We start from the raw sequence: 22,758 nt of genomic DNA on the forward strand, positions 1-22,758 counted from the left end.
TTATGGGTAGACAAAACATTGTCTAAGGAAAGCTTTGTACTTTAGACTGCTCTCTCCCATATTATTTGTTAATCAAGAAAATGCTGCACAGACATGTTCAAAAGTCAGTCTGATGGAAGCAGTTCCTTAGCTAAAGTTTCCTCTTCCTGGGTGTGTAAAGTTGGCAATAAGATCACCCATTACACTATTATAGCCAGTTTATGAACTTGAACTTCAAGTTCTTACTTGCAATGCTATGCTTTAGCCTCTTTTTACAGCCATGTCCTAACTTATCCTTGATTCTGACTTCTTAATATTTTACACCAGTAGAGAAAAACATAAAAAGGGGATGGGAAATGTATATATTTCCTAATTTTGTGTATTTTCAGAAAGAGGTTCTCGGTTCCCTCTGCATTTATCCTTGGCTAACAGGTTAAGAAAACAAAAAACATGGAGTGGAGACAAAAGCGCACTCCTCCCCCACTGCCCACTTCCTTTATTCTTTAACATCTTCTGAAGGCACTTAATGTGCTTTTTTTCCATTTTGTAACCTCTGCTTCAGACCCCAGAACTCTATTTCTTATATTATAACATCCCCTAAAATGCAGCCTTTTCCCAGTTTCAGGACTGTATGTCCCTGACGTCTGTACTTCTACCTGGTCCAGAGCATTCAGTAGTCTGTGAAGCTGGCACTCGTGACAAACATGTAGGGAGTTCCTTACCCAGAAGGTGGTTGAGAAGAGTAGATATGGCTGGGAACCAGCTGGTTAGGCAGTGGGAGAGGAGAGTGATCAGCATAGCAGGTTGGAGCCTTGAATAGGCAGAAAGTGTTCCAAATAAAGAGTAGGTTTTGGTTAAGTAGACCCTTGTGAGCTCGACACAGAAGATAGTCAAGATTTATTTTAAAATTGTCTCCAAGTAAAGCTATGTTCAGAGTTCTGAATGAGTTATTTTCAAACCAACCTTAGGACCTTTGTCAGTCTGCAGCTGAGAATTGCCTAATGATAACTATTTTAGGATAGACAGTTTCTTTCCTAATATACTAGGACAATGACAGATTTTTCATTTTGAAAGATATTTGATTAGTCATCTAGTTGCAGAAACAGAAAAAGGGATATTTTTCCTAAAAAACGATCAATCAGCATGGGTTTGAATGTATTGAGTGTTCTGTTTCATTTCAGAAACCACACCATCTGCTTTGTACCTTCATAGCTACTGGTGTCATAGTGACATGCTTCCTGCTGATCCAAGCCTGTCCCTGGACTTACTATGTGTATTGCTTGCTGCCAGTGCCAATATGGTATGCAGTTGTAAGAGAGTAAGTAGCATCCCTTTCTGCCTTGTTTCTACTTCAGTGGCACTTAGTCCTGTGTGAAAAATGCACTGAATTTCATAGCCTAAGTCCTAGAGGATGCTGTAATATTCCCAGATGTCCCAACACTCTCATTTCATTTATAGCTGCATAGTGCTGCATATTAAACATCCCTCCTGTGGTACCTTCTTTACTTCACCTGTACTTCCTTGAGGAAGCAGTGACCTGGTTCCTTTCTTTGAGTGTTTTTCAAACAAAAATATAGAATAAAATAAGGTAATAAATATTACTGTGCTATCATAAGTACCTTGTATCTTGCATTTTTTGTCATCTCATATTTTAGTTTCTACGTGTTTTACAAAATTTATATGTTTTCTTTCTATATGTTTTACTTTTCCTTCCTTAGCCATCAAATAAATGAAACTTTGAAATGATATAGAGTCTATGTATGTGTACTGACAGGGACTCACTATTCAGTGGGCTGTGCTTCTCTTCTTATGTACTGTCTCAGCAGGATCTAAAAATGGCTTCTTACTATTACAGTCAGCCTGGAAAGGAAGACACTCAGTCAGGTTTCAAGCTGATTCAGGAAGCAGAGACAGGAGGATCTGCATTTCTAGGTCTGGGCTCTATAGGGAAGGGCTGTTTTAAAACAAACAAACAAAAACAAAACAAACAAACAAACAAACAAAAAAAAAACAAAGAGCACCAAAGCAACTGGCCAGTATGTGTGTCACTACATATTTTTATTCTATTTGGTGATAGCTTTGATTACTTCTACCTTCTAAAAATAATGCCTTAAAATATTGAGATTCTGAAATATAAGAAATAAAATATAGAAATGCTTTAAACTGAGCAAAGAACATACAATGAACATACTGTCTGAAAGGAGTAAGGTTGTTGGTTTGCTTAGTTACACTTGTGTTTTCCTGACGTCATCTCTCTGGCTTCAGAATTCTCAGTTTCCTAGCCAGTCTGTTCTACTGTAGAGCCCTTCTTAGGGATGAAACACCCTAATCATTAAGACAGTATGTGTATGAGCTTAGTTAGCTAGATGGCTCCACAGGTCAACAGACAAGGGCACCTGGGTACCACGTGGTAAAAGTAATGAACAGATTCCTGCAGATTCTTCTCTGACCTCTACTGTGGACACACATTGTGGAATGCACCCACCCACACATTCACACAATAAATAAATATTAAATATTTTAACCCAGTTTTTCTAGAATAAAAATCCTTCAAAATGACTTCATTTAATCTTTTGTGCCTCTTTGCTAATTCACAGTTGAAAACAAAAAAAAAAAAAAAATATTCTCGTTGTGGTGCTAACTTTTCTTTCCTAGGTGGCTACTTAACAGTGTGATATAATTTTGCTCTATAGCCATTGTTTTCAGTCAGAAAAAGGTCATAAACCAAATGACACTGTCCTTTTACAATTACCAACTTAATGCTCTACAAATGCTAATGTTTTTTTTTCCTTGATGATGAAATGCAAAACGTACTCAAGTATGTAATACATTTTTGGTGGTTATAAATTCTCAATTACAATTAGTGTACAATTAATGACGTCTTAAATTGGGTTTGGAAAAGGTTATTTGGCTCAGTTAAGAAGAGCAGTTAAGCTGAGAGTAGTGTTGCATGTCTATAATCCCATCTCTTCGGGAGGCTAAGGCGCAAAAACTGGCCCTTTGAGGTCAGCCTGAATGACTACAGAAAGTTTAAATGAAAACGCTAGGATTTTAGCTTAGTGTCAGACTGCATGTCTGGCATGTGTAGAGCCTTAGAATCAGTCCTCAGTACTGAAAATAAATAAAAGTCAGTCAATTAAGACGTTCTTTATGAAGGCTTTGGGTGTAGCTCCATGGTAGATCTAAGGGTGTTTCAATGAGTTTCAGCATTTTTTCAGTTTGCATATATTTGGGTTCATTTTACTTTACTTTTGATTTATTTGTAATGCATATACCTTTGTTTAAACTAAGGTCATACAAAAATATTTATCATTATTTATATTTATAAAACTAAGCAAATGCTTATCATCATTTTTACTAAAATACAGATTTCCACAAATAAAAGTAATCAAAGCCATTAAAAGAAATTGCTACCATTTATCTTAACTCTAAATAATTTATAAACAGAAACATCTGGGACTTGGGGCTTTGTGCAGTTTTAATTTTGCATTATATTGCTAATATTTATATGCTATTGCAAATTGTAAGTAATCATTTTGTAAATCATCTCCTTAAACAGACGTGAAGTTATTCAGGACCTGGTTGAATCACTATTGGCTTTTCCCCTGAGCCATGTTGTTGCCTGTGTGCTTGTCTTTACCTTGGGTATTGAAGTACTGGTAAGTACCTGACCAGGTATCTTGCGTTTTTATGTTTCTGGCACTAAGTGACCTTCTTCATTTCCTTTGCAATATCTCACCAGGTGCTCAGTTTCTTCTACCGCTACATGTTGACAGCTGGACTGATTGTGTTTGCAGGTTGGCCGTTTCTCACTCAGCTGTGGACTCGAGCAAAGGTTTAAGTATTCACATGGGCAAAACAGACTAGTAATTACTTTGTGTTGTTATATGTTTGGCTCAAAGAATTGTTTATTTTTAAACAAACTTGTGGAATGAACATTCACATAAAGGGCCTGGTCCTTGGAAAGGAAGGACAGACACCAACTTCTGCCACTGATTTATACAGGCTCCTGTCAGAATGAGCCAGAGATATAGAGAGCTTACAAAGACAGAGCTGCTTGTTTTCGGCACTCACAGAGTTTGCAGTTCCTAGAGAGGGAGAAGTCTTAGAGCAGCAGAGTGGCCCAGGGGTCCACACTCCAAGCTCCAGTCTGAGGAGTAGCCCCTTTGTACTTTCCTGAGAAAGTAGCAGTGTGCAGACCCAGTAGTATTTAGAAGCCACAAGAAGTCGGGAGGGCAGTTGACCGAAACACATGTATACAAATTTCAAACAGTAAATCAACCCAAAGCAGATAGTAAATGTGACTCAAAGTATCCATATTTGTGACGGTTGTTCTTAACTGTGAGCTTGATGGAATGAAAGAGTCACTAAAAAATAAGCCTCTGGAGAAATCTGTGAGGGACTGTCAGGGTGAAAAGTCCCTCCTGAAATACTAGGACTATCTTTTTTTTTTTTTTTAAAGGAGAAGGCAGAGTTGAGCAGCAACATTCATTCTCTGCTTCCTGACTGGTTGGAGTGTGGTACTCAACTGCCTCAAGCTCTTGCTGGCTGTCATGACCTATGACACTGCCCCTCAACTCCTCACCCCTTCCATGATAAACAGAACCATTTGTGGAACTATAAGAAAAGCAAACCCTCCATTTTTACATTGCTTCCTGTCATACATTTTTGTCATAACAAAAGTAACTAATACAGTATCAGTGTCCAAATAAATTTGACACAGCTTTTCTTTCAGTTTCTGCCATGTAATATGTGAGATGCTAAAAACAGATTTCTATACCATATTTGTCTAAATATATTTTTTTTCTTGATTTTAGATCACCTGCCTGAGTTGGGCTTTCTTCTCTTTGCTTTTGGCAGTGTTCCCATTGATGCCTGTTGTAGGTAGAAAGCCAGACCTTTCTCTCGTGTACGTACAATATTGTTTGCCATTTCAGTAGAATTTATTCTTGATTGACACTGTGACATTTAAAAACAATTCTGTCTCTCTCTCTCTCTCTCTCTCTCTCTCTCTGTGTGTGTGTGTGTGTGTGTGTGTGTGTGTGTGTGTGTGTATGTGTGTGTGTGTTTGTGTATGTATGCATGCACGCCATATGTATGTGTGGTATCCATGAAGGCCATAAGAGGACATGAGATCGCTTGGATCTAGGTTATGGATATATGGGAACCACTTGAAATGGGTTCTGGAAACTGGCCTAGGACTGTTTGGTAGAGCAGGAAACACTCTTGACTGCTGATCCATGTCTCCAGCCCAAGCACCATGACTAATCTTGATTCTGAGCTTAACATTACATGAATAAACTTGAAATACTAATGTTAAATTACTAGTTATGATCGTAGCCTATCACCTGAGAGGCCTGGTCTCCCTGGAGATGCTAGGAGACCTTCACAGGTAGTAAAATTGCACCAAGCAGTAACTTAAAATTTACCTCTACTCCTAGTTTAGATTTTTTTATTTTGAATATTATAGAATCTTTAAAATTTAGTTACATTGTGAAAGTTATTATGTGTTCAAATGTTAATTTTGAGTGTGTCCATAACCAAATACCACTAAGAAATTAAAGTGTGTCTTGATTGAATTAAAATTTTTCCAAGGGGGGAAATCTATTTATTTTGCAAGCATTACATTTATTTTGTGCTTTCATGTTTTGTTTTGTTTGCAGAACTAGGAATCAACCTCAGGACCTTGTACTGCTAGGCAATGTTTTTAAGTTTAGCCATTCAGATTGTGTAAAAAATTTCTTTATTCTTTAATATATTCTCTGTGTTAATGGTACATTTCCTCTAAGTATGACCTAGACAAGTGTTTAAAATAATTAATTGCCTTTGCTTTTAAGCTATCATATATAACCTTGTGACACTTCCCCCAACCCCCATGGTGTCTGTGTGTGTGTTTATGTGTGTGTCCATCTTTGTGTGTCTGTCTGTGTGTGCTTGACTAAGTTATCTGCGCTTCATCTCGCTGATGTTCCTTTACTCCCCCAACTCCCCGAGGCAGAGTTTGTACACATAGCTCAGGCTGGCCTTAAATGTAGTGTCCTGTCTCATCCTTCTTTTGTAAGCATATATACCAGTGCACACTGTAAATCATATAGTTTACTTCTCAGTGCTCTGGGCATTTCTATAACATTTTGCCTAACCTTTAATAGATGAGGGTGTATCTCTTTTATAACTGTAAGAAGATTAACTGAATATTCTTAAGTGTCTGTTGATTTAAAATTTTTTTTTTACTTTTATTTGCTTGTTGGTTTTTCTGGCTTCATACAACAGCCACAACAAAAACTAGGAATTGTCATAGAAATGAAGTTAATAATCAGAACCTAATAATTATATTGAATTATAAGACCAATTCGTTGGCAGCGGAAATCCAGGGATGCAGGCCAGGTGAGAATACTCTGGAAGTAGTCATGGCTCATAGAGGTCTGGTACAAGCATGCGGAAAGCATGGCCCCCGATTGGTTTAGGAGAGCAAGAACTCTGCCATAAGGACACAGTTTCCACCCAGAAGGCCCGGGCATGCGGACCAAACGCTCAGGCCATTTACCACCAGAAACAACAGAGATCCAGGGACTGGAGAGACAGGAACCAATCACTGACAAGACCACATATAATCACAGACAAAAAGATGGCAAGAGGAAAGCAAAAGAAATTACCCAGTGGAAACCAAGACAACCTGGCAACATCTGAACCCAGCTCTCCCATCACAGCAAACAGTGGAATGCCAAACGCTCCAGAAAAAGAAGACTTAGACCTGAAATCATACCTCAAGATGATGATGGAGATCCTTAAACATGAACAGGAGGAAAAGCATAAAGAAATAGAAGCTTTTAAAGAGGAAACATGAAAAACACTCAAAGAACTCAAAGAACTTGAGGATAACAGAACCAAAGAGATGAAGGAATTGAAGAAGGAATTTAAAATGGAAATGGAAACAATAAAGAAAGCACTAAAAGAGACAACCCTGGAGGTAGAAAACCTAAAAAAGCAATCAGTAGTCACAGATGCAAGCACCTCCAGCAGACTACAAGAGATGGAAGAGAGAATCTCAGGGGCCGAAGACGACATGGAAAACATAGTCAAAACAGTCAGAGAAGATGCAAAAACTAAAAAGCTCCTAACTCAAAATGCCCAGGAGATCCAGGACACAATGAGAAGACCAAACCTAAGGATAATAGGAATAAAAGAGGGTAAAGAATTATCGACTAAGAGGCACAGTAAATATCTTCAACAAAATTGTAGAAGAAAACTTCCCTACCCTTAAGAATGAGATGACCATGAGCATAAAAGAAGCCTACAAAATTACAAATAGAGTGGACCAGAAAAGAAATTCCTCTGTTCACATAATAGTCAAAATGCCAAGTGCCCAAAGCAAAGAAAGAATACCAAAAGCAGTAAGGGAAAAAGGTCATGTAACATATAAAGGCAGACCAATCAGAATCACACCCAACTTCTCAACGGATACTATGAAAGCTAGAAGATCCTGGACAGACATCATGCAGACCCTAAGAGAACACAAGTGTCAGCCCAAGTTGCTATACCCAGCAAAACTCTCAATCACCATAGATGGAGAGGCCAAGATATTCCAGGACAAAACTAAATTTACACAATATCTGACCACAAATCCAGCACTACAACAAATTATAGGTGGAAAACCTAATACAAGGAGGGAAACTACATCCTAGTAAAAACAAGAAAATACCTAAGCAAGAAAACCAAAAGAAGAAAGACACACAGGCACAATTCTACCTTCTAAAGCAAAAAGAGCAGGAAACAACAACCACTATTCCTTAATATCTGTTAACATAATTAGACTCAATTTCCCCAATAAAAAGACATAGGCTATCAGACTGGATAAATAAACACAATCCAGCATTTTGCTGCATACAGGAAACTCATCGCAGAGCAAAGACAGACACTATGTCAGAATAAAAAGTTGGGAAAAAGCCTTCGAAGCAAACAACCCCAAGAAACAACCTGGAGTACCCATTCAAATACCAGATAAAGTAGATTTTCAACCAAAAGTTATCAGAAAAGATAAGGAAGGACACTTTTTACTCATTACAGGGAAAATTTGTAAGAAGAAACTCTCAATTTTTAACATATATGCTTCAAATACAAGAGCACCGATATCCATAAAAGAAGCCATACTAAAGCTCTAAAATTACATTGTACCCCACACAATAATAGTGGGAGACCTCAACACCTCACTCTCATCAATGGACCTATCATGGAAACAGACTGAACAAGGACACAGTGAAACTAGCAGAGGTTATGGACCAATTGGAATTAATAGACATCTACAGAACATTTCATACTAAAACAAAAGAATATACCTTCTCAGCACCTCACGGCACCTTCTTCAAAATTGACCATATAATCGGTCACAAAAAAAGAAAAAATAAAGAAAGAAATTAAGGATTTTCTAGAATTTAATGAAAATGAAAACACAATATACCCAAACCTATGAGATGCAATGAAAGCAGAACTGAGAGGAAAACTCATAACTCTGAGTGCTTCCACAAAGAAATTGGAGAGAACATACACTAGCAACTTGACAGCACAGTTGAAAGCTCTAGATCAAAAGGAAACAGACACACCCAAGAGGAGTAGATGGCAAGAAATAATCAAACGTAGGGCAGAAATAGACAGAATAGAAACAAAAAGAACCATTCAAAGAATAAAAAGCAAGGGCTGGTTTTTTGAGAAAATTGAAAAGATTGATGAACCCTTGGTCAGACTAACTAGAGGTCAAAGAGAAAGTATACAAATTAACAAAATCAGAAAGGAAAGTGGAGACATAACAACTGAAACTGAGGAAATTCAAGAAATCATCAGCTCATACTACAAGAGCCTATACTCAACAAAGCTGGACAATCTGGAGGAAATGGATGAATTCCTAGACAGATACCAGATACTAAAGTTAAACCAGGACCAGGTAAACCATCTAAATAATCCCATAACACCTAACGAAAAAAAGCAGTCATCAAAAACTTCCCAACCAAGAAAAGCACAGGTCCAGATGGGTTCAGGGCAGAATTATATCAGACATTTATTGACAACCTAATACCAATACTCTCCAAACTATTCCACAAAATAGAATCAGATGGAACACTACATAACTCATTTTTTGAGGCCACAATAACCCTTGTTCCTAAACCACAGAAAGACCCTATAAGGAAAGAGAACTTCAGACCAATCTCACAGATGAACATTGATGCAAAATTACTCAACAAAATCCTTGCAAACCGAATCCAAGAACACATCAAAATGATCAGTCACCATGATCAAGTAGGCTTTATCCTTGGGATGCAGGGATAGTTTAATATACAGAAATCTATCAACACAATCCACCATATAAGCAAACTCAAAGGAAAAAAACCACATGGTCATCTCACTAGATGCTGAGAAAGCATTTGACAAAATTTAACACCCCTTCATGCTAAAAGTCCTGGAAAGAACAGGAATCCAAGGTCCATACCTAAATATAATAAAAGCAATATACAGCAAACCAACAGCCAACATCAAACTTAATGGCGAGAAACTTGAAGCAATCCCACTAAAATCAGGGACTCGACAAGGCTGCCCACTTTCCCCCTACCTATTAAACATACTACTGGAATTTCTAGCGGGAGCAATTAGACAGCAAAAGGAGATCAAGGTGATACAAATAGGAAAGGAAGAGGTAAAAACATCACTCTTTGCAGATGACATGATAGTGTACTCATGTGACCCCAAAAATTCCACCAGGGAACTCCTACAGCTGTTAAACAAGTTCAGCAAAGTGGCTGGATACAAAATTAACTCAAACAAATCAGTAGCCTTCCTATACTCAAAGGACAAACATGTGGAGAAAGAAATTAGGGAAAAGATACCCTTCACAATAGTCACAAAAACTATGAAATACCTTGGTGTGACTCTAACTAAGCAAGTGAAGGACCTGTATGACAAGAACTCCAAACCTCTAAAAAAAGAAATTGAGGAGGATCTCAGAAAATGGAAAGATCTCCCATGCTCATGGATTGGAAGGATCAACATTGTAAAAATGGCCATCTTACCAAAAGCAATCTACAGATTCAATGCAATCCCCATCAAAATTCCAACCCAATTCTTCATAGAGTTGGAAAGAGCAATGTGCAATTTCATATAGAATAACAAAAGACCTAGAATAGCGAAATCCATCCTCAACAACAAGAAAACATCTTCGGGAATCACTATTCCTGACCTTAAGCTATATTACAAGGCAATTGTGTTAAAAACACAAGAGATAGGCAGGTGGATCAATGGAATAGAATAGAAGGTCCAGAAATGAGCCCTCACAAATATGATCACTTTATTTTTAACAAAGGAGTTGTAAACATTCAATGGAAAAAGGACAGCCTCTTTAACAAATGGTGTTGGTCCAACTGGCACTCAGCATGCAGAAGAATGAAAATAGACCCTTTCTTATCTCCTTGTACAAAGTTCAAGTGCAAGTGGATCAAAGATCTCCACATTAAACCAGGTACACTGAAACCATTAGATGAGAAAGTAGGGAAAACTTTAGAACACATAGGCACAGGAGAAAATTTCCTGAACAGAACACTCATGGCTCATGCTCTACGGTCAAATATTGACTAGTGGGTCTTAATGAGATTGCAAAGTTTCTGTAAGGCTAAGGACACAGTCAAGAAAACAAAATGGCAGCCAACAGATTGGGAAAAGATCTTTACCAACTCCACATGTGATAGAGGCCTAATATCTAAGGTATACAAAGAACTCAGGAAGTTAGACACCAGAGAATCAAACAACCCTATTAAAAGGGTACAGAGCTAAACAAAACGTTCTCAATTGAGGAATATGGAATGACTGAGAAGCATCTAAGGAAGTGCTCAACATCCTTAGCCTTCAGGGAAATGCAACTCAAAACAACCCTGAGATTCCACCTTATTCCAGTCAGAATGGCTAAGATTAAAAATTCAGATGAAAGCAGATCCTGGCGAGGATGAGGAGAAAGAGGAACACTTCTCCACTGTTGGTGAGGTTGTAAACTGGTACAACCACTGTGAAAATCAGTCTGGAGTTTCCTCAGATAATTGGACATAGTACTACCTGAAGACCCAGTTTTTACACTTCTGGTCATATACCCTAGAGATGCTCCGATATACAACAAAGATACATGCACCACAATGTTCATAGCAGCTCTATTTATAATAGCCAGAAACTGGAAAGAATGGATACAAAAATTGTGGTACATTTACTCAATGGAGTACTACTTAGCTATCAGAAACAATGACTTTTTGAAATTCTTAAGAAAATGGATGCACCTAGAGAATATCATCCTGACTGAGGTAACCCAGTCAGAAAAAAACAGATATGATTTGCAGTGACTGATAATTGGTTACTAACCCCAGAAAGCTCTGAACACCCCAGAAACAACTTCAGACTATATGAAGTTCAAAAAAAACAAAGGCCAAAAAAAAAAAAAAAAAAAAAAGAAGAGAAAGAAAATGAAAAACCATTATGCTTGTTACACACCAAGAAAACTTTGACTATTTCCAGGTTACATCTTGTTTTACATGTACTTTAAGCTTATTGTAACTAGTAAGATTTTAATGCACACTATCAAACCATTAAAAAAATCAAGTACTGACAAAAATGTATTCATATGCTTTTCTGCAGAAATGTTTAAAATCTGTACATTTATCTTCGTTTTTTAAAATAAAGTTGTTCAATTTAATAAAAAAATTGCTACTTCCATTTTCTGTTAAAGACTGACTCAAAAAGCAAATAAACTTGGTAAAATGAGAAAAATCAAATTTATCATTTTGAAACTTATGGGTTTTTTATCTAAATTGATTTAAATTGCTATTAATATTAAATTTATGTCGATTTTCTGGGATTGTTGCAATGTCCATTTGATCTCTCATAACAGTTCTATCCTCTAGATCATAGAAACTGGTGTGTGAAACACTTCAGGATAAAATAAGATGACAGAGAAGATAGGTGTATTCTGTTACTGTTGGATTTCTGTGAGCCCAGTGTACTAGAGCAAAGCAGTTGCCAATGAGTTAAAATGAAAGAAAGAGAAATGTCAAATTGTTATTTTACATAGCTAGTCTTATGAGTTTCAGTATAATACATCTTAAAGTGTTGATGTCTTTTCTTATGACCTCAGAGACTATTTGAAGAATAGAGAGAAAAAAAAAAAAAAAGAACATCAGCCATGTTCTTGGCATACACCTGATCATGGAATTTTACTTTCTTATTTTTCTAACACTCATTTTCCTTAGTTTTTAAATTTTGAGTTCTAGATTGTATCTTGAACACACGTTTTGTTTTATTACTCAAATTTATATGAAGAGCTAAAATTTCTTGGTAATAGCTAACTATGACTTCAGTGACAGTCTTCATGATAGTCTAGAAAATGAATTTAGCCACTTCACGATAACATACAAAATGACTTAGACAGGGATGTACGCCCCACTGTTGAGACCACTGCCCCACCTTCCTGCCTGGTCAGCTGAGGAGACACCAGGGTCAGTGACAGAAGCAGCTGCTTAGCCTTTGGAGTGCTGTGTCCATCTTTGTGTGAATCCATTCTCTCAGTGATCGTCTCTGTGGCAGATGCCGAGTGACAGTCATTTGTTTAGCTGCCTTTTATATTCTCTGTATTTACTGAGTTCAGTTTAAGAGGCATGGCAGTTGATGAATGAAAAGGAATGAATTACACAAATAGGTAATAAGGTATGTATACTGAAAGAAACTATGGAATGTGGTTACAGCTAGCCCTGCCTGTGCTTGCCCTGCTATTTCCAATCATTCCTCTGCTAGCTTTACTACTTGATGGTGATTAAGCAGAAGCATTAGAGGTCTACATTTGCGTAAACTGCCTCATGTTCTCATATGCTGCCTTTAGTATGCTTCTGTGGAAAAGTTTGAACCTGAATATATTTTGAAACAGAATGGGTGCCGGATTGCTGGTTCTTCTGCTGTGGCTGACTGTTCTAACAACTCTCGTAAAAAGAAAAATTAATTTGGATGAACTGTTGGTACTTCTGTTACAGGTCAGTTGAAATTTTTCTATAGTATATCATACTAGCCATATAATACAATGTATGTCAGTGTTATTCTCTGTTACATTCCTGTGTTACATTCTGTCACCAGAGAAGGAAGTTTTCTTTTTAAGGTAGCACACAGAACTGTGCAGAGAATAGCAAAGGGTCAGCAAGAAATCAGCAGGTAAGGAGACCTTAGGACTTTAGAGCAGATAGGAGCTGAAGGTGTCTCCTCTGCACTGGGACTCCTCTAGTCCTCACGTACACCACACTGCTTTGTCGGCAGCTCCTGGGAGGGTTGACATGAGCCCAGCAAGCTTCGGACAGCCTGGAGGATGGGCTCGCGTTGGTGCTGGCTGTGGTATTTTAAAGTTAGTTCGTGCCCAGCTGTTCTGTTTACAGATGCACAGTTTCCAGTCATTTAACTCCAGGTTGTTTCTCAGTGTCAGTGTGGCACATATTTAACAGAGTTGTGAAAGTTATAGATTACATACTATGTTTTGTAAAATGATAGCTTTTTATATATTAGAATAGAAAGCACTCTTTTATTTTCCTTTTTTCTTTTCAGTTTTCAAGACAGGATTTCTGTCTAAGAACTTGCACTGTAGACCCAGCTAGCCTCAAACTCAAGAGATCTGCTTTTTTCTGCCTCCCAAGTTCTGGAATTAAAGGCATAAGCCACCACCGCACAGCTTAGAAACCATTTTTTTTTTCCAAATAGGTAATAGTCCGATTTCATTTTTATGTTTCCACTAATTGTTTTATCTTTTAAGATTTAAAATTTATTTGTTTTTATTATTTTTTATTGTTGAGAATTTCATACTTATAAACAATAAACTATATCAACCCCTTATTTCCTCTGTCAACTACTCTCAAGTACCATTAATATGTTTCCTCTTCAACTTTATGCCATTTTTATTGAGTATTTTATGTATGCATATAATGTGCTTTGGTCAGATCCACTCCCCTTTCCCTCCCCTCCAATTCCTACTTTATCCCCCAGCATTGAGCCCTTCTCAGCTTCATGTGCTTGTTTTTTAAACTCACTGAATCTACTTTGTGCTACCAAATATGACCATTTCCCTGAAGAAAACTAGAAGCCAGTAATTTCTCTGATGGGGTGAGGCTTTGTGTACTCCCCACTCTGTCTGTGCTGGGCTTTTGGCTCCTTAATCCCCTGCAGCTCTGTGCATGCCACGCAGTCACGGCTGTTGTGAGTTCAGGTAGGCGGTGGTGCTGTGGTAGCTGACTTCACCTCTGGCCCTTACCATCTTTCCATCCCCTCTTCATAATGATCCCTTATTCTCTGCATGTTGACTACTTGTCAGGATCTCTATTAATCACCATCTACTACAAAAAGTAGTCTTTGATGAGAGTTGAAAGATGTTCTACTCTATTGGTATAAAGATAAGTACTTAGGGGACAGTTAGATACTATATCCATTTAGCAAAATAACAGTGTTAGGTTCTAATCTAGGGCCTGTGACCTAGCCAGCCACAGGTTTTTGGCACAATTAATGATACAAGGAATGTTCTCTATCTTTGCAAGGAAATCAAGTCCAAGCAGAAAGTGGTTGGTTACTCCCATAATGTTTGTGCAGCCATTGCACCAGTGGGCCTATCCTGCCAGTCCTGTCATTGTTGTAGCTGGAATTCACAGCTGAATAAGACTGTGATTGTTTTTCTTCCCTGGTAATATGCAGAGCTTCTTCCCACACCATGAAAGCTTTTAGGTTGGTACTGTCTTAGTTTCTCCATGTTTTATGAATCAAGATTGTGGTGTCTTCAGCAGAAATCTTACTATCAAGCTCTGGAAGATAGCCGAGAGCAATGGCAATAGTCTATAATGTTATTGAGAAGAGTCTTTGGGATCATCCTGCCTAACAACTTGAGCGCCCTGCTGTGATCCTGTACTGGTTTCCTGTCACCTATTGGTACTCTAATTTAAACATACATATGTAAAGGATCAAATATATTGTCCAAATACAGGAGAAAACAGTGTTTGTCTTTCTCAGTTTGAGATATCTCACTCAGAATGATTATTTTCAGTTCCATCCATTTACACATGAACTTGATTATTTCATTTTACTTTATAGTTGAATAATATTCCATTGTGTAGATGTACCACTAAGTCTATCTAGTGCTGCCTATACATGCATGGGTGTGAGGCCATCCACTGGAACATGGGAAACCAGCCAATGGGAAGACCCTCATAAAGAATGAGTCTTCCTCTCCCACAGCCATCAGCTTCCAATATCTCCTCATTTAGGGGTGATGCTTGGAGAGTACCTCCCTATCTGCCAGAATGTTGTCTGGCTTGCTCACATGCACAGCAGTGTGAGTTCATGTGTGAAATAGCCATGGCCAGTCAAGCTGAATATTTGATCCATTTATCTGCTAATAGTCGTACAGGTTAATTCTGTTATTATGATAGCTAGTTAATCCTAGCTATTGTGAATAGAGTAGCAGTGAACACTACTAGTAGTAGGGTATACAAGTGTCTTTGTGTGTGTGTGTGTGTGTGTGTGTGTGTGTGTGTGTGTGTGTAGTAGAATATGAGGTGTTTGCCCAGGAGAGATACACCTAGGTCATACATCAGTTCTGCTTCTAGTTTTTGAGAAACCTCTAGACTGATATCTAAAGACCTGCACTAGTTTACACTCCCACCAATATGAGTTCCCTTTTTACGACTTCCACACCAGCTCCCCTGCCCCCTTTTAATGGATAACCATATATGGAGCTCTACCAAACCATAGGAGTCTTCTTAAAAAGTTCTCTCAGGACAAAACACTATAATTTATTTCCAAAGTAGTATGAAATAAAAATATAGCCATGCTTAAAAATTCAGTAAGTTATGTTCATTCTTGGAGAGCAAGAGTGAGCTCATAAGAAGAGAAAAAATCCTTTGTAAACATGCTACAGAGCTTTGGAACATATGCTTCATTGTAAGTAGCACACTGCCTTTCCTCTAAAACTGGGATAGTTTTGACAGAATCCTCCCACTATAATGAGAGCTTTGACAGGAACATGTGTTTCTGATTCTCACTCCAGAAGACTGAAGGATATTATGCTTAAATTCATATACTTTGTTAGAAATACCCCGGAGTATTATGTAACTCCATTACAAAGTTCTTTCTTGCATTATCTCTTGTAATTTGCATTAATTTCTGTGCTGCCTGACATATTTTATTGATTCCAAGGCATACATTTTCCCCCAATTTTAGCATCTCTGAATTGAGAATATGTCTTACAATAGAAAGGATCCTAGGGATACATCATAGCTTTATTCACAGAAAAGTTTGTGTCTTAAAACAAAGTAATCTTCAGGATTTGATAAGGAGATCACTGATCTAAACGCCTGAGAGCTTTTTTTTTTTTTTTTTTTTTGTAGTCACACTTTAGCTCATTTCTTAAAAATGATAATTAACTCACTATTGACAGGGATCAATAGTCATTTTCCTATATAGCTGGATAATATTTTTGGTTGTCATGCGCAAGGAGATGGTAAAAATGTTCATATCTAATGTGTTAGCACAAAAGCAGACAACACATAAATGAATAGAAGAGGCTATTTTGCAACCAAGTAGTTTCTTATGAAAGCAGCCTTTAAGCTGACTCCTTTCATACAGTAACTACTGTGAGCATTGCCCTGGTAAATACACAGACCACAAAACTGTGTTGAATACATAAATGTACAGAAAGTACTGTGCAGAAGAACAGCGGTGGGAAAGGCACTAAATAGTACACTTCCTCTGTTCACATAGTCTGAGAAACCTTCGGCATTTGTAACATACTTGTAGCAGAAGCTCTGGTGAGGTGAACCACGGTACTCTCGACAGTGTGCATGCCTCATGTCACCCTGGGCAAGTCTGGCTTAGCATGGCAGTGCTGATTATAGCTCTGGAGCAGAAGAAGGCTGCACGCTGTGACTCCAGGATCTCAGCTGCATTCCATTTTTTCTCAGCAGTGTCTAAGCATCTTGGTAGTTGTCACCTCCTCTGCCTCCCCTTTGCTAAGCTGGTTTGTGTTTTCAGATGCTGAGTACAGTGCTCTCCATGTATGTTGTGTACAGCACTCACCACAGCCTGTTACAGAAAGAAGGCCTGCCTCTTCTGAATCAGATTGTGAGCTGGGCAACACTAGGTAAGTGGCCACTCAAAGCAAATGGGAAAACTTGACCTCCAGTCACTTTTCTGTCTTCATTGTTGTGCTGAAAGAAATAGTTCTGTTGAAGGAAAGCTGTAGCCAGCTAGTATTTCTATTTCCTTCTAGAATTTGACCCAAAAGAAGTAGACTTGGGAACACACAGATTAATTAGAATTACTTGATAGAATACTTATGATTTGATAATTAGACTGTATACTTATGAACATCTAGTAAAAATCTATTGAGTGATTTTAGAGCAAAGTTTTTATGAATATTCCATTTTGTATATGCACCACCTATATTTAATTTTCCTGTCTTTGTATTTTCTTACACAGATTAGTAAATGATTTAATTTTGTTTCCCTTTCCAAAACCAACATTGAGTAGATATTTCTCAGCATGATATATATTTTATAAAGCTACAGAGGTGTTTCCAGTCATGTTCCTCTGTGTGGCATCTTCTTTCAGACTGTTAGATTTGGGGATGGGGAATGGCTCCGTGGTTAAGTGCTCACTACTTTTCAGAGGATGCTGTGTGCACTTCCAGCACTCACATGGTAGTTCACACCTCCCTCAGGAGTGAACACAGGTAGAAGGAAGAAAGTCTCAAGGATATTATAGAAATGGAGTTACTTGTATGTTTTGCTTACAGTATTTCAAGTTTCTTTGCAGAGGCAGGAGGATCTCCCTGAGTTTCAGACCTGCCAGGTTTACACAGTGTCTCAAACAAAGCAAAATACAACAAAGATACACGTACCACAATGTTCATTGCAGCTCTATTTATAATAGCCAGAAGCTGGAAAGAACCCAGATGTCCTTCAGTAGATGAATGGATACAAAAGTTGTGGTACATTTACACAATGGAATACTACTCAGCCATCAGAAACAATGACTTAACGAAATTCTTAAGAAAATTGATGCATCTAGAGAATATCATCCTGAGTGAGATAACTCAGTCACAAAAGAACAGACATAATATGCAGTCACTGATAATTGGATACTAACCCCAGATAGCTCTGAACACCCCAGAAACAACTCACAGACTGCGTGAAGTTCAAGAAAGAAAAAAAATATATTTTAATTAAAATAGAACTGTATCATATCCCCCTTTCCTCCCTACAGCCCCTCCCAGTTTCTCTCCTATCCCCTCAAATTAATAGCCTCTTTTCCTATATTATTGTTACATATATACATATGTGTATGTATATGTACCCACAAATACTTAATTACAACCTTAAAAAAAGTATTTGTATACTTTTATGTAAAAATGCTGAAAATTTGTACATTTATCTTTGTTTTTTAAAATAAAGTTTTTCAATAATTAAAAAAAAGAGAGAGAGAGAGAACAAACAAAAACAGAAACAGTGCCCTTGTCCAGGAGTGGCCTTTGGTACTGAGGAGACAGAGGCTGGTGTCTCTCAAGTGCAAGGTCAGCCTACTCTTTATAGGGAGTTCCAGGCTAGCCAGGGTTGTATAGTGGGTGAGACCCTGTCCAAAAAGAAAAGAGAGAAGAGAGGAGACCAGAGAGAAAAACAAGAAAAGAAAAGTACCTTTGTTTGTTAAGCTAGATTGTAGTTCTGGTGTTGTCATCATATGTTTTAGTAGAACAAATATGCATGGCAGATAAGAATTCTATCCTGCTCCTTCTGAAATTTAGATAGCCTATGTAGTTTATTCATATCTTTATGGATCATGTATTTGTGCTTGGATGGTAGAGAAGAAATTTACAGTTAGAATCAGCCAATTTACATAAATATTTCCCTGGGAATACTTTAAAGAAGAATTAGTTCCTTATCATTGGTAGGGCTGGGTATTAGCTTCAAGAATCCTATCAAGTGGTATGAAGCATGAAAGAACAACTCAGAAATTCTTTAGCATTTCCAAAGATCTACCTTCAACACTAACAAACCATGCTGTGGCTACAACAGGTATATTTTGCTTAAATTCGTAAGTGCCCAATAAAATAACGTATGAATATGTTTATGTCACTTAGAATGGAAGCTCTTAATTCTCTTTAATACCTTATTATTACTTCAGACAAAAACAAAACTGAGATGAAATATTCAATATTGAAAAGCTTGTTTCATTTTAACTGACTTTTGTTGGGGCTGTAGCTCAGTGATACAATACTTGCCCAGTGTGCCTGAGGCCTTGAGTTTTGGAGAGAGAAAAAAGAATCCACATACAACAACCAAGACCTGACTTAAAATAAGAAACATTGCAAGCTATTTCTTGCAGTTAGTGTATGCATCAGATAATAGCATTATTGACCTACCTACATACCTCAGCTAAGGCTTTACAAGAAGGACTTGTGGGGATTTATAGATTTAATTAAAATTGTCTGTATATTTAGCTTACTTTACAAGAGACTGGTTACTTATAAAGGTAACAGCTAATACTATAGGTGAGATTGCACTTAAAACTAAAGGCAAGTTTTCTTAAGTGTCATCCTATTTAACATATGTGTAAACTTCTCCTTAGATAGATTAATAAGCCTGACCTATATCCCCAAAGAAACCATTAGTGAGTGAGCCAGCAAAGTTTCACCCGAGTTTCCTACCTGTTAGGCAGCTGTGTACAGTTGCTCTCTGAAATAGACAAGAGTCTGTGTTTGTTGTTGCCGCCCCTTTTCATCATGGTTCTCTAGGGTGATGTCTCCACTCTGACCCAGGTGAAGTGATTCTCTCCTACTGCTGATACATCAGGCAGTACTCTACAGCTCTAGTTGTCGACTTCTGTGATAATAGGCACAGTCTATTTCTGGGGACTATGTTGTCTTTAGGACATAAATGTCTGAGAGACAAGTTGCTGAGTGTAAAGTAATACACTTTATTACATTAGAAAATAACAAATTAGCTAGTTAGGAGTTAATACTAGTAAAGTGATTTAGTTTGAATAAAATTGAGAAAACTTGAGGTATTTAACTCACGGTAAAATTAAAATAAAGTGTCATTTTAGTTAAGAATGCCGTGTTTCTGTTATCTTGCAGAGATCTCTGCTTTTGCTAAGCAGCATAAGTGGTGGTGGGTGCTGGGGTCTGAGAACTGACACTGCACTGCCTCTGTTTCCTTGCAGCCTCCTCCCTGGTGGTTCCACTGCTGAGTTCCACAGCTCTCTGTCAGCGACTGGCCAGCATCCTTCTTTCCTTGATGTCCACCTACTTGCTCCTAAGCACGGGGTATGAATGTTTTTCTAAGGTTTTGTTTTGTTTTGTTTCATTTTTTGAGAATTTCATGAATACTGTATTTCCATTATCTCCCTCCAGCTCTTCCCATGCCCCTGCTCACTCTCAACTTCATGAATTCTATAACTTTTTTACTAATGTATATGTAGAAGTTTTTCTTAAAATATAATTTCACGGTTGCAAATTTTAAACGCTAAATTTGCTTTTCTTCATTAGTAACTAAGCTTTGGAAATGAAAACATTCTCTAAATCTTGAAGGAGAAATTATAACTATTTCCTGTTCTCTATGTGAGTAGATAATTTGGTCCATAAGTTGCTTTATTTTTCTCATGATTTTGATATTATTGTCTGTCATCTACTTTTACCTTGAGTTGGTAAAATTTTATTTAATTATAGTGTTAGGAGAGCCTGATGCATTGTGGCAGAATTTTAAGTCTTAGGGAGTTTTTCAGAAGGACTCTTGTGGCTGTTGCATTCTATTCTTTTAGTGCATTTTCCATGGTGCTGCGATCTCTGCCTAAATAACTCTGTAGCTAGAAACAGAGCAGATGTGTCCCCAACACAGAGCAGCACCATCACTTCCTGTTGTGCTGAAGAATCAAGTAATGCACTTACGTCAAGGAAAGGGTCTAGCAAACAAGTGGACAGATAACTTTAAAATGTATTAAATATGTTGTATGTTCACAGTTTAACTCTTAGTTTAATGCTCACATCCATAACAGCTTTTATCCTCTGAACTCGTCATAACAATAGACTTCAGCTCTGGCACATGAACTTCTTTCCCTTTCTAGTGACAGCTGTCCTGTGACACTGATTCTGTTGGGGTGTAGGTCACTGCTTTTCCAGTCACCACCTCACCCTTCTTGTTCATTATTGGTATTAGTAGTGTTGGGTTTTCTGTGTATAAATGATCACAGTGCCCAGTGTGGTTTTTTTCAGAGTGTGTGACTGGGGATACTATTAAAACCTCTTTTTTAAAAAACAGTCTTAATTATCCGTTGGTGGATGCAGGTGGCTATGTAAGGGAAGGAGGATGGAAGTGTATAAAGCCTGGGCAGTCCTCTGAGATCTGCATATAGTAAACTACTGGGTGAGCGGAGCGGGCAGCAGACCTCAGGTAAAGCTGCTCAAGATCCTGACGTGCACTTCTTGTCTGATGCTTCCCATCCCACAGAGCAAGCAGTTCAGGCTTACTAATTCATCCTCCCACCCCACCCCCGATGTTCACAAGTGATCATTCCAGGGCTGCCACCACAGCCATCCCTAGATACAAAGCGAGCAGAGTTTGACTTTTTTTTTTTTTAATAGACCACATAGATTAGTTTAAAGCAGTGGTTCTCAACCTGTGGATCCCAACCCCTTTGGGGACTTGACTGATCATTTTGTAGGGGTTGCATATCAGATATCCTGCATATCAGATATTTACATTTTTATTTATAGCATTAGCAAAATTACAGTTATGAAGCAGCATCAAAAATAATGTTATGGTTGGGATCACCAGAACCTGAGGAACTATATTAAAGGTTCACAGCATTAAAAAGGCTGAGAGCCACTGCTCTAAAGCAGGAGAAGATGGATAAGAACCAGTGTCCAGCATGGAGCTCCAGTATGGCTTCTGAAGGTACTATAGCCACAGGCCATTCAAAACAAGGAGGACTTTGCACTTTGCTAAATGTAGCTTGTTTGTGGCTTGGTTCCTTGAAAAAAAAATCATTTCCTTAATACATTTTTTAATGTCCTTTAGGTTGTAGTATAACTTGGGTTAAAAGCTTGTCCAACTAGCAGGAACCCTGCCTTAGGGTGTCTGTTTCCAGCCGGTGGCCCGTGCGTGCAGAACAGGCACTCAGGCCACCTGAGTCTTCTTTTTCTGGAGTGTTTGGCGTTCTGCTCTTTGCTGTGATGAGAGAGCTGGGTTCTGGTGTTGCCAGGTTGTCTTGGTTTCCATTAGGTAACTTCTTTCTCTTTCCTCTTGCCATCTTGTTGTCTGTGATTATATGTGGTCTTGTTGTCAGTGATTGGTTCCTGTCTCTCCCATGTACCTGGCCTGTGTCCCTGGATCTCTGCTGTTTTTGGTGGTTGATGGCCTGAGCGTTTGGTCCTCATGTACAAGTCCTCTGGGTGGAAACAGAGTCCCTACGTCAGAGTTCCTGCTCCCCTGAACCAATGGGGGGGCGAACTTTCCACGAGCTTGGCCCAGACCTCTCTGTGCCACGGCTACTTGCAGCGCAGTCTCACCAGGCCTGAGTCCCTGGATCTTCACTGTTCCTAGTGGTAGATGGCCTGAGTGTTTCCAGACTTTTTTAAAATTTATTTTAATGAATACCTTTGAATTTCTTCTCAAATTTGGTGATGTTTATCATGTGACATAATTCAGATCATCTTGCTCTATTTTATCTGTAAAGAACAAACTAACTAGC

The 22,758-nt window shown here is 38.1% G+C and overlaps 1 protein-coding gene across 1 annotated transcript in view; it reads left to right on the forward strand.

Moving 5' to 3' along the window:
* Positions 1-22,758, forward strand: part of PIGN (phosphatidylinositol glycan anchor biosynthesis class N) — a 120,378-nt gene that overhangs the window by 65,872 nt on the left and 31,748 nt on the right. The window contains exons 18-24 of the mRNA XM_080926400.1: positions 1,161-1,297; positions 3,539-3,638; positions 3,722-3,814; positions 4,797-4,888; positions 12,920-13,022; positions 17,047-17,155; positions 20,233-20,335. Coding sequence (XP_080782526.1) covers positions 1,161-1,297; positions 3,539-3,638; positions 3,722-3,814; positions 4,797-4,888; positions 12,920-13,022; positions 17,047-17,155; positions 20,233-20,335 — 737 coding nt within the window. The remainder of the gene's footprint in view (positions 1-1,160; positions 1,298-3,538; positions 3,639-3,721; positions 3,815-4,796; positions 4,889-12,919; positions 13,023-17,046; positions 17,156-20,232; positions 20,336-22,758) is intronic.

Source organism: Micromys minutus, assembly GCF_963924665.1.
Source record: "Micromys minutus genome assembly, chromosome: 12".
NCBI classification, from domain to species: domain Eukaryota; kingdom Metazoa; phylum Chordata; class Mammalia; order Rodentia; family Muridae; genus Micromys; species Micromys minutus.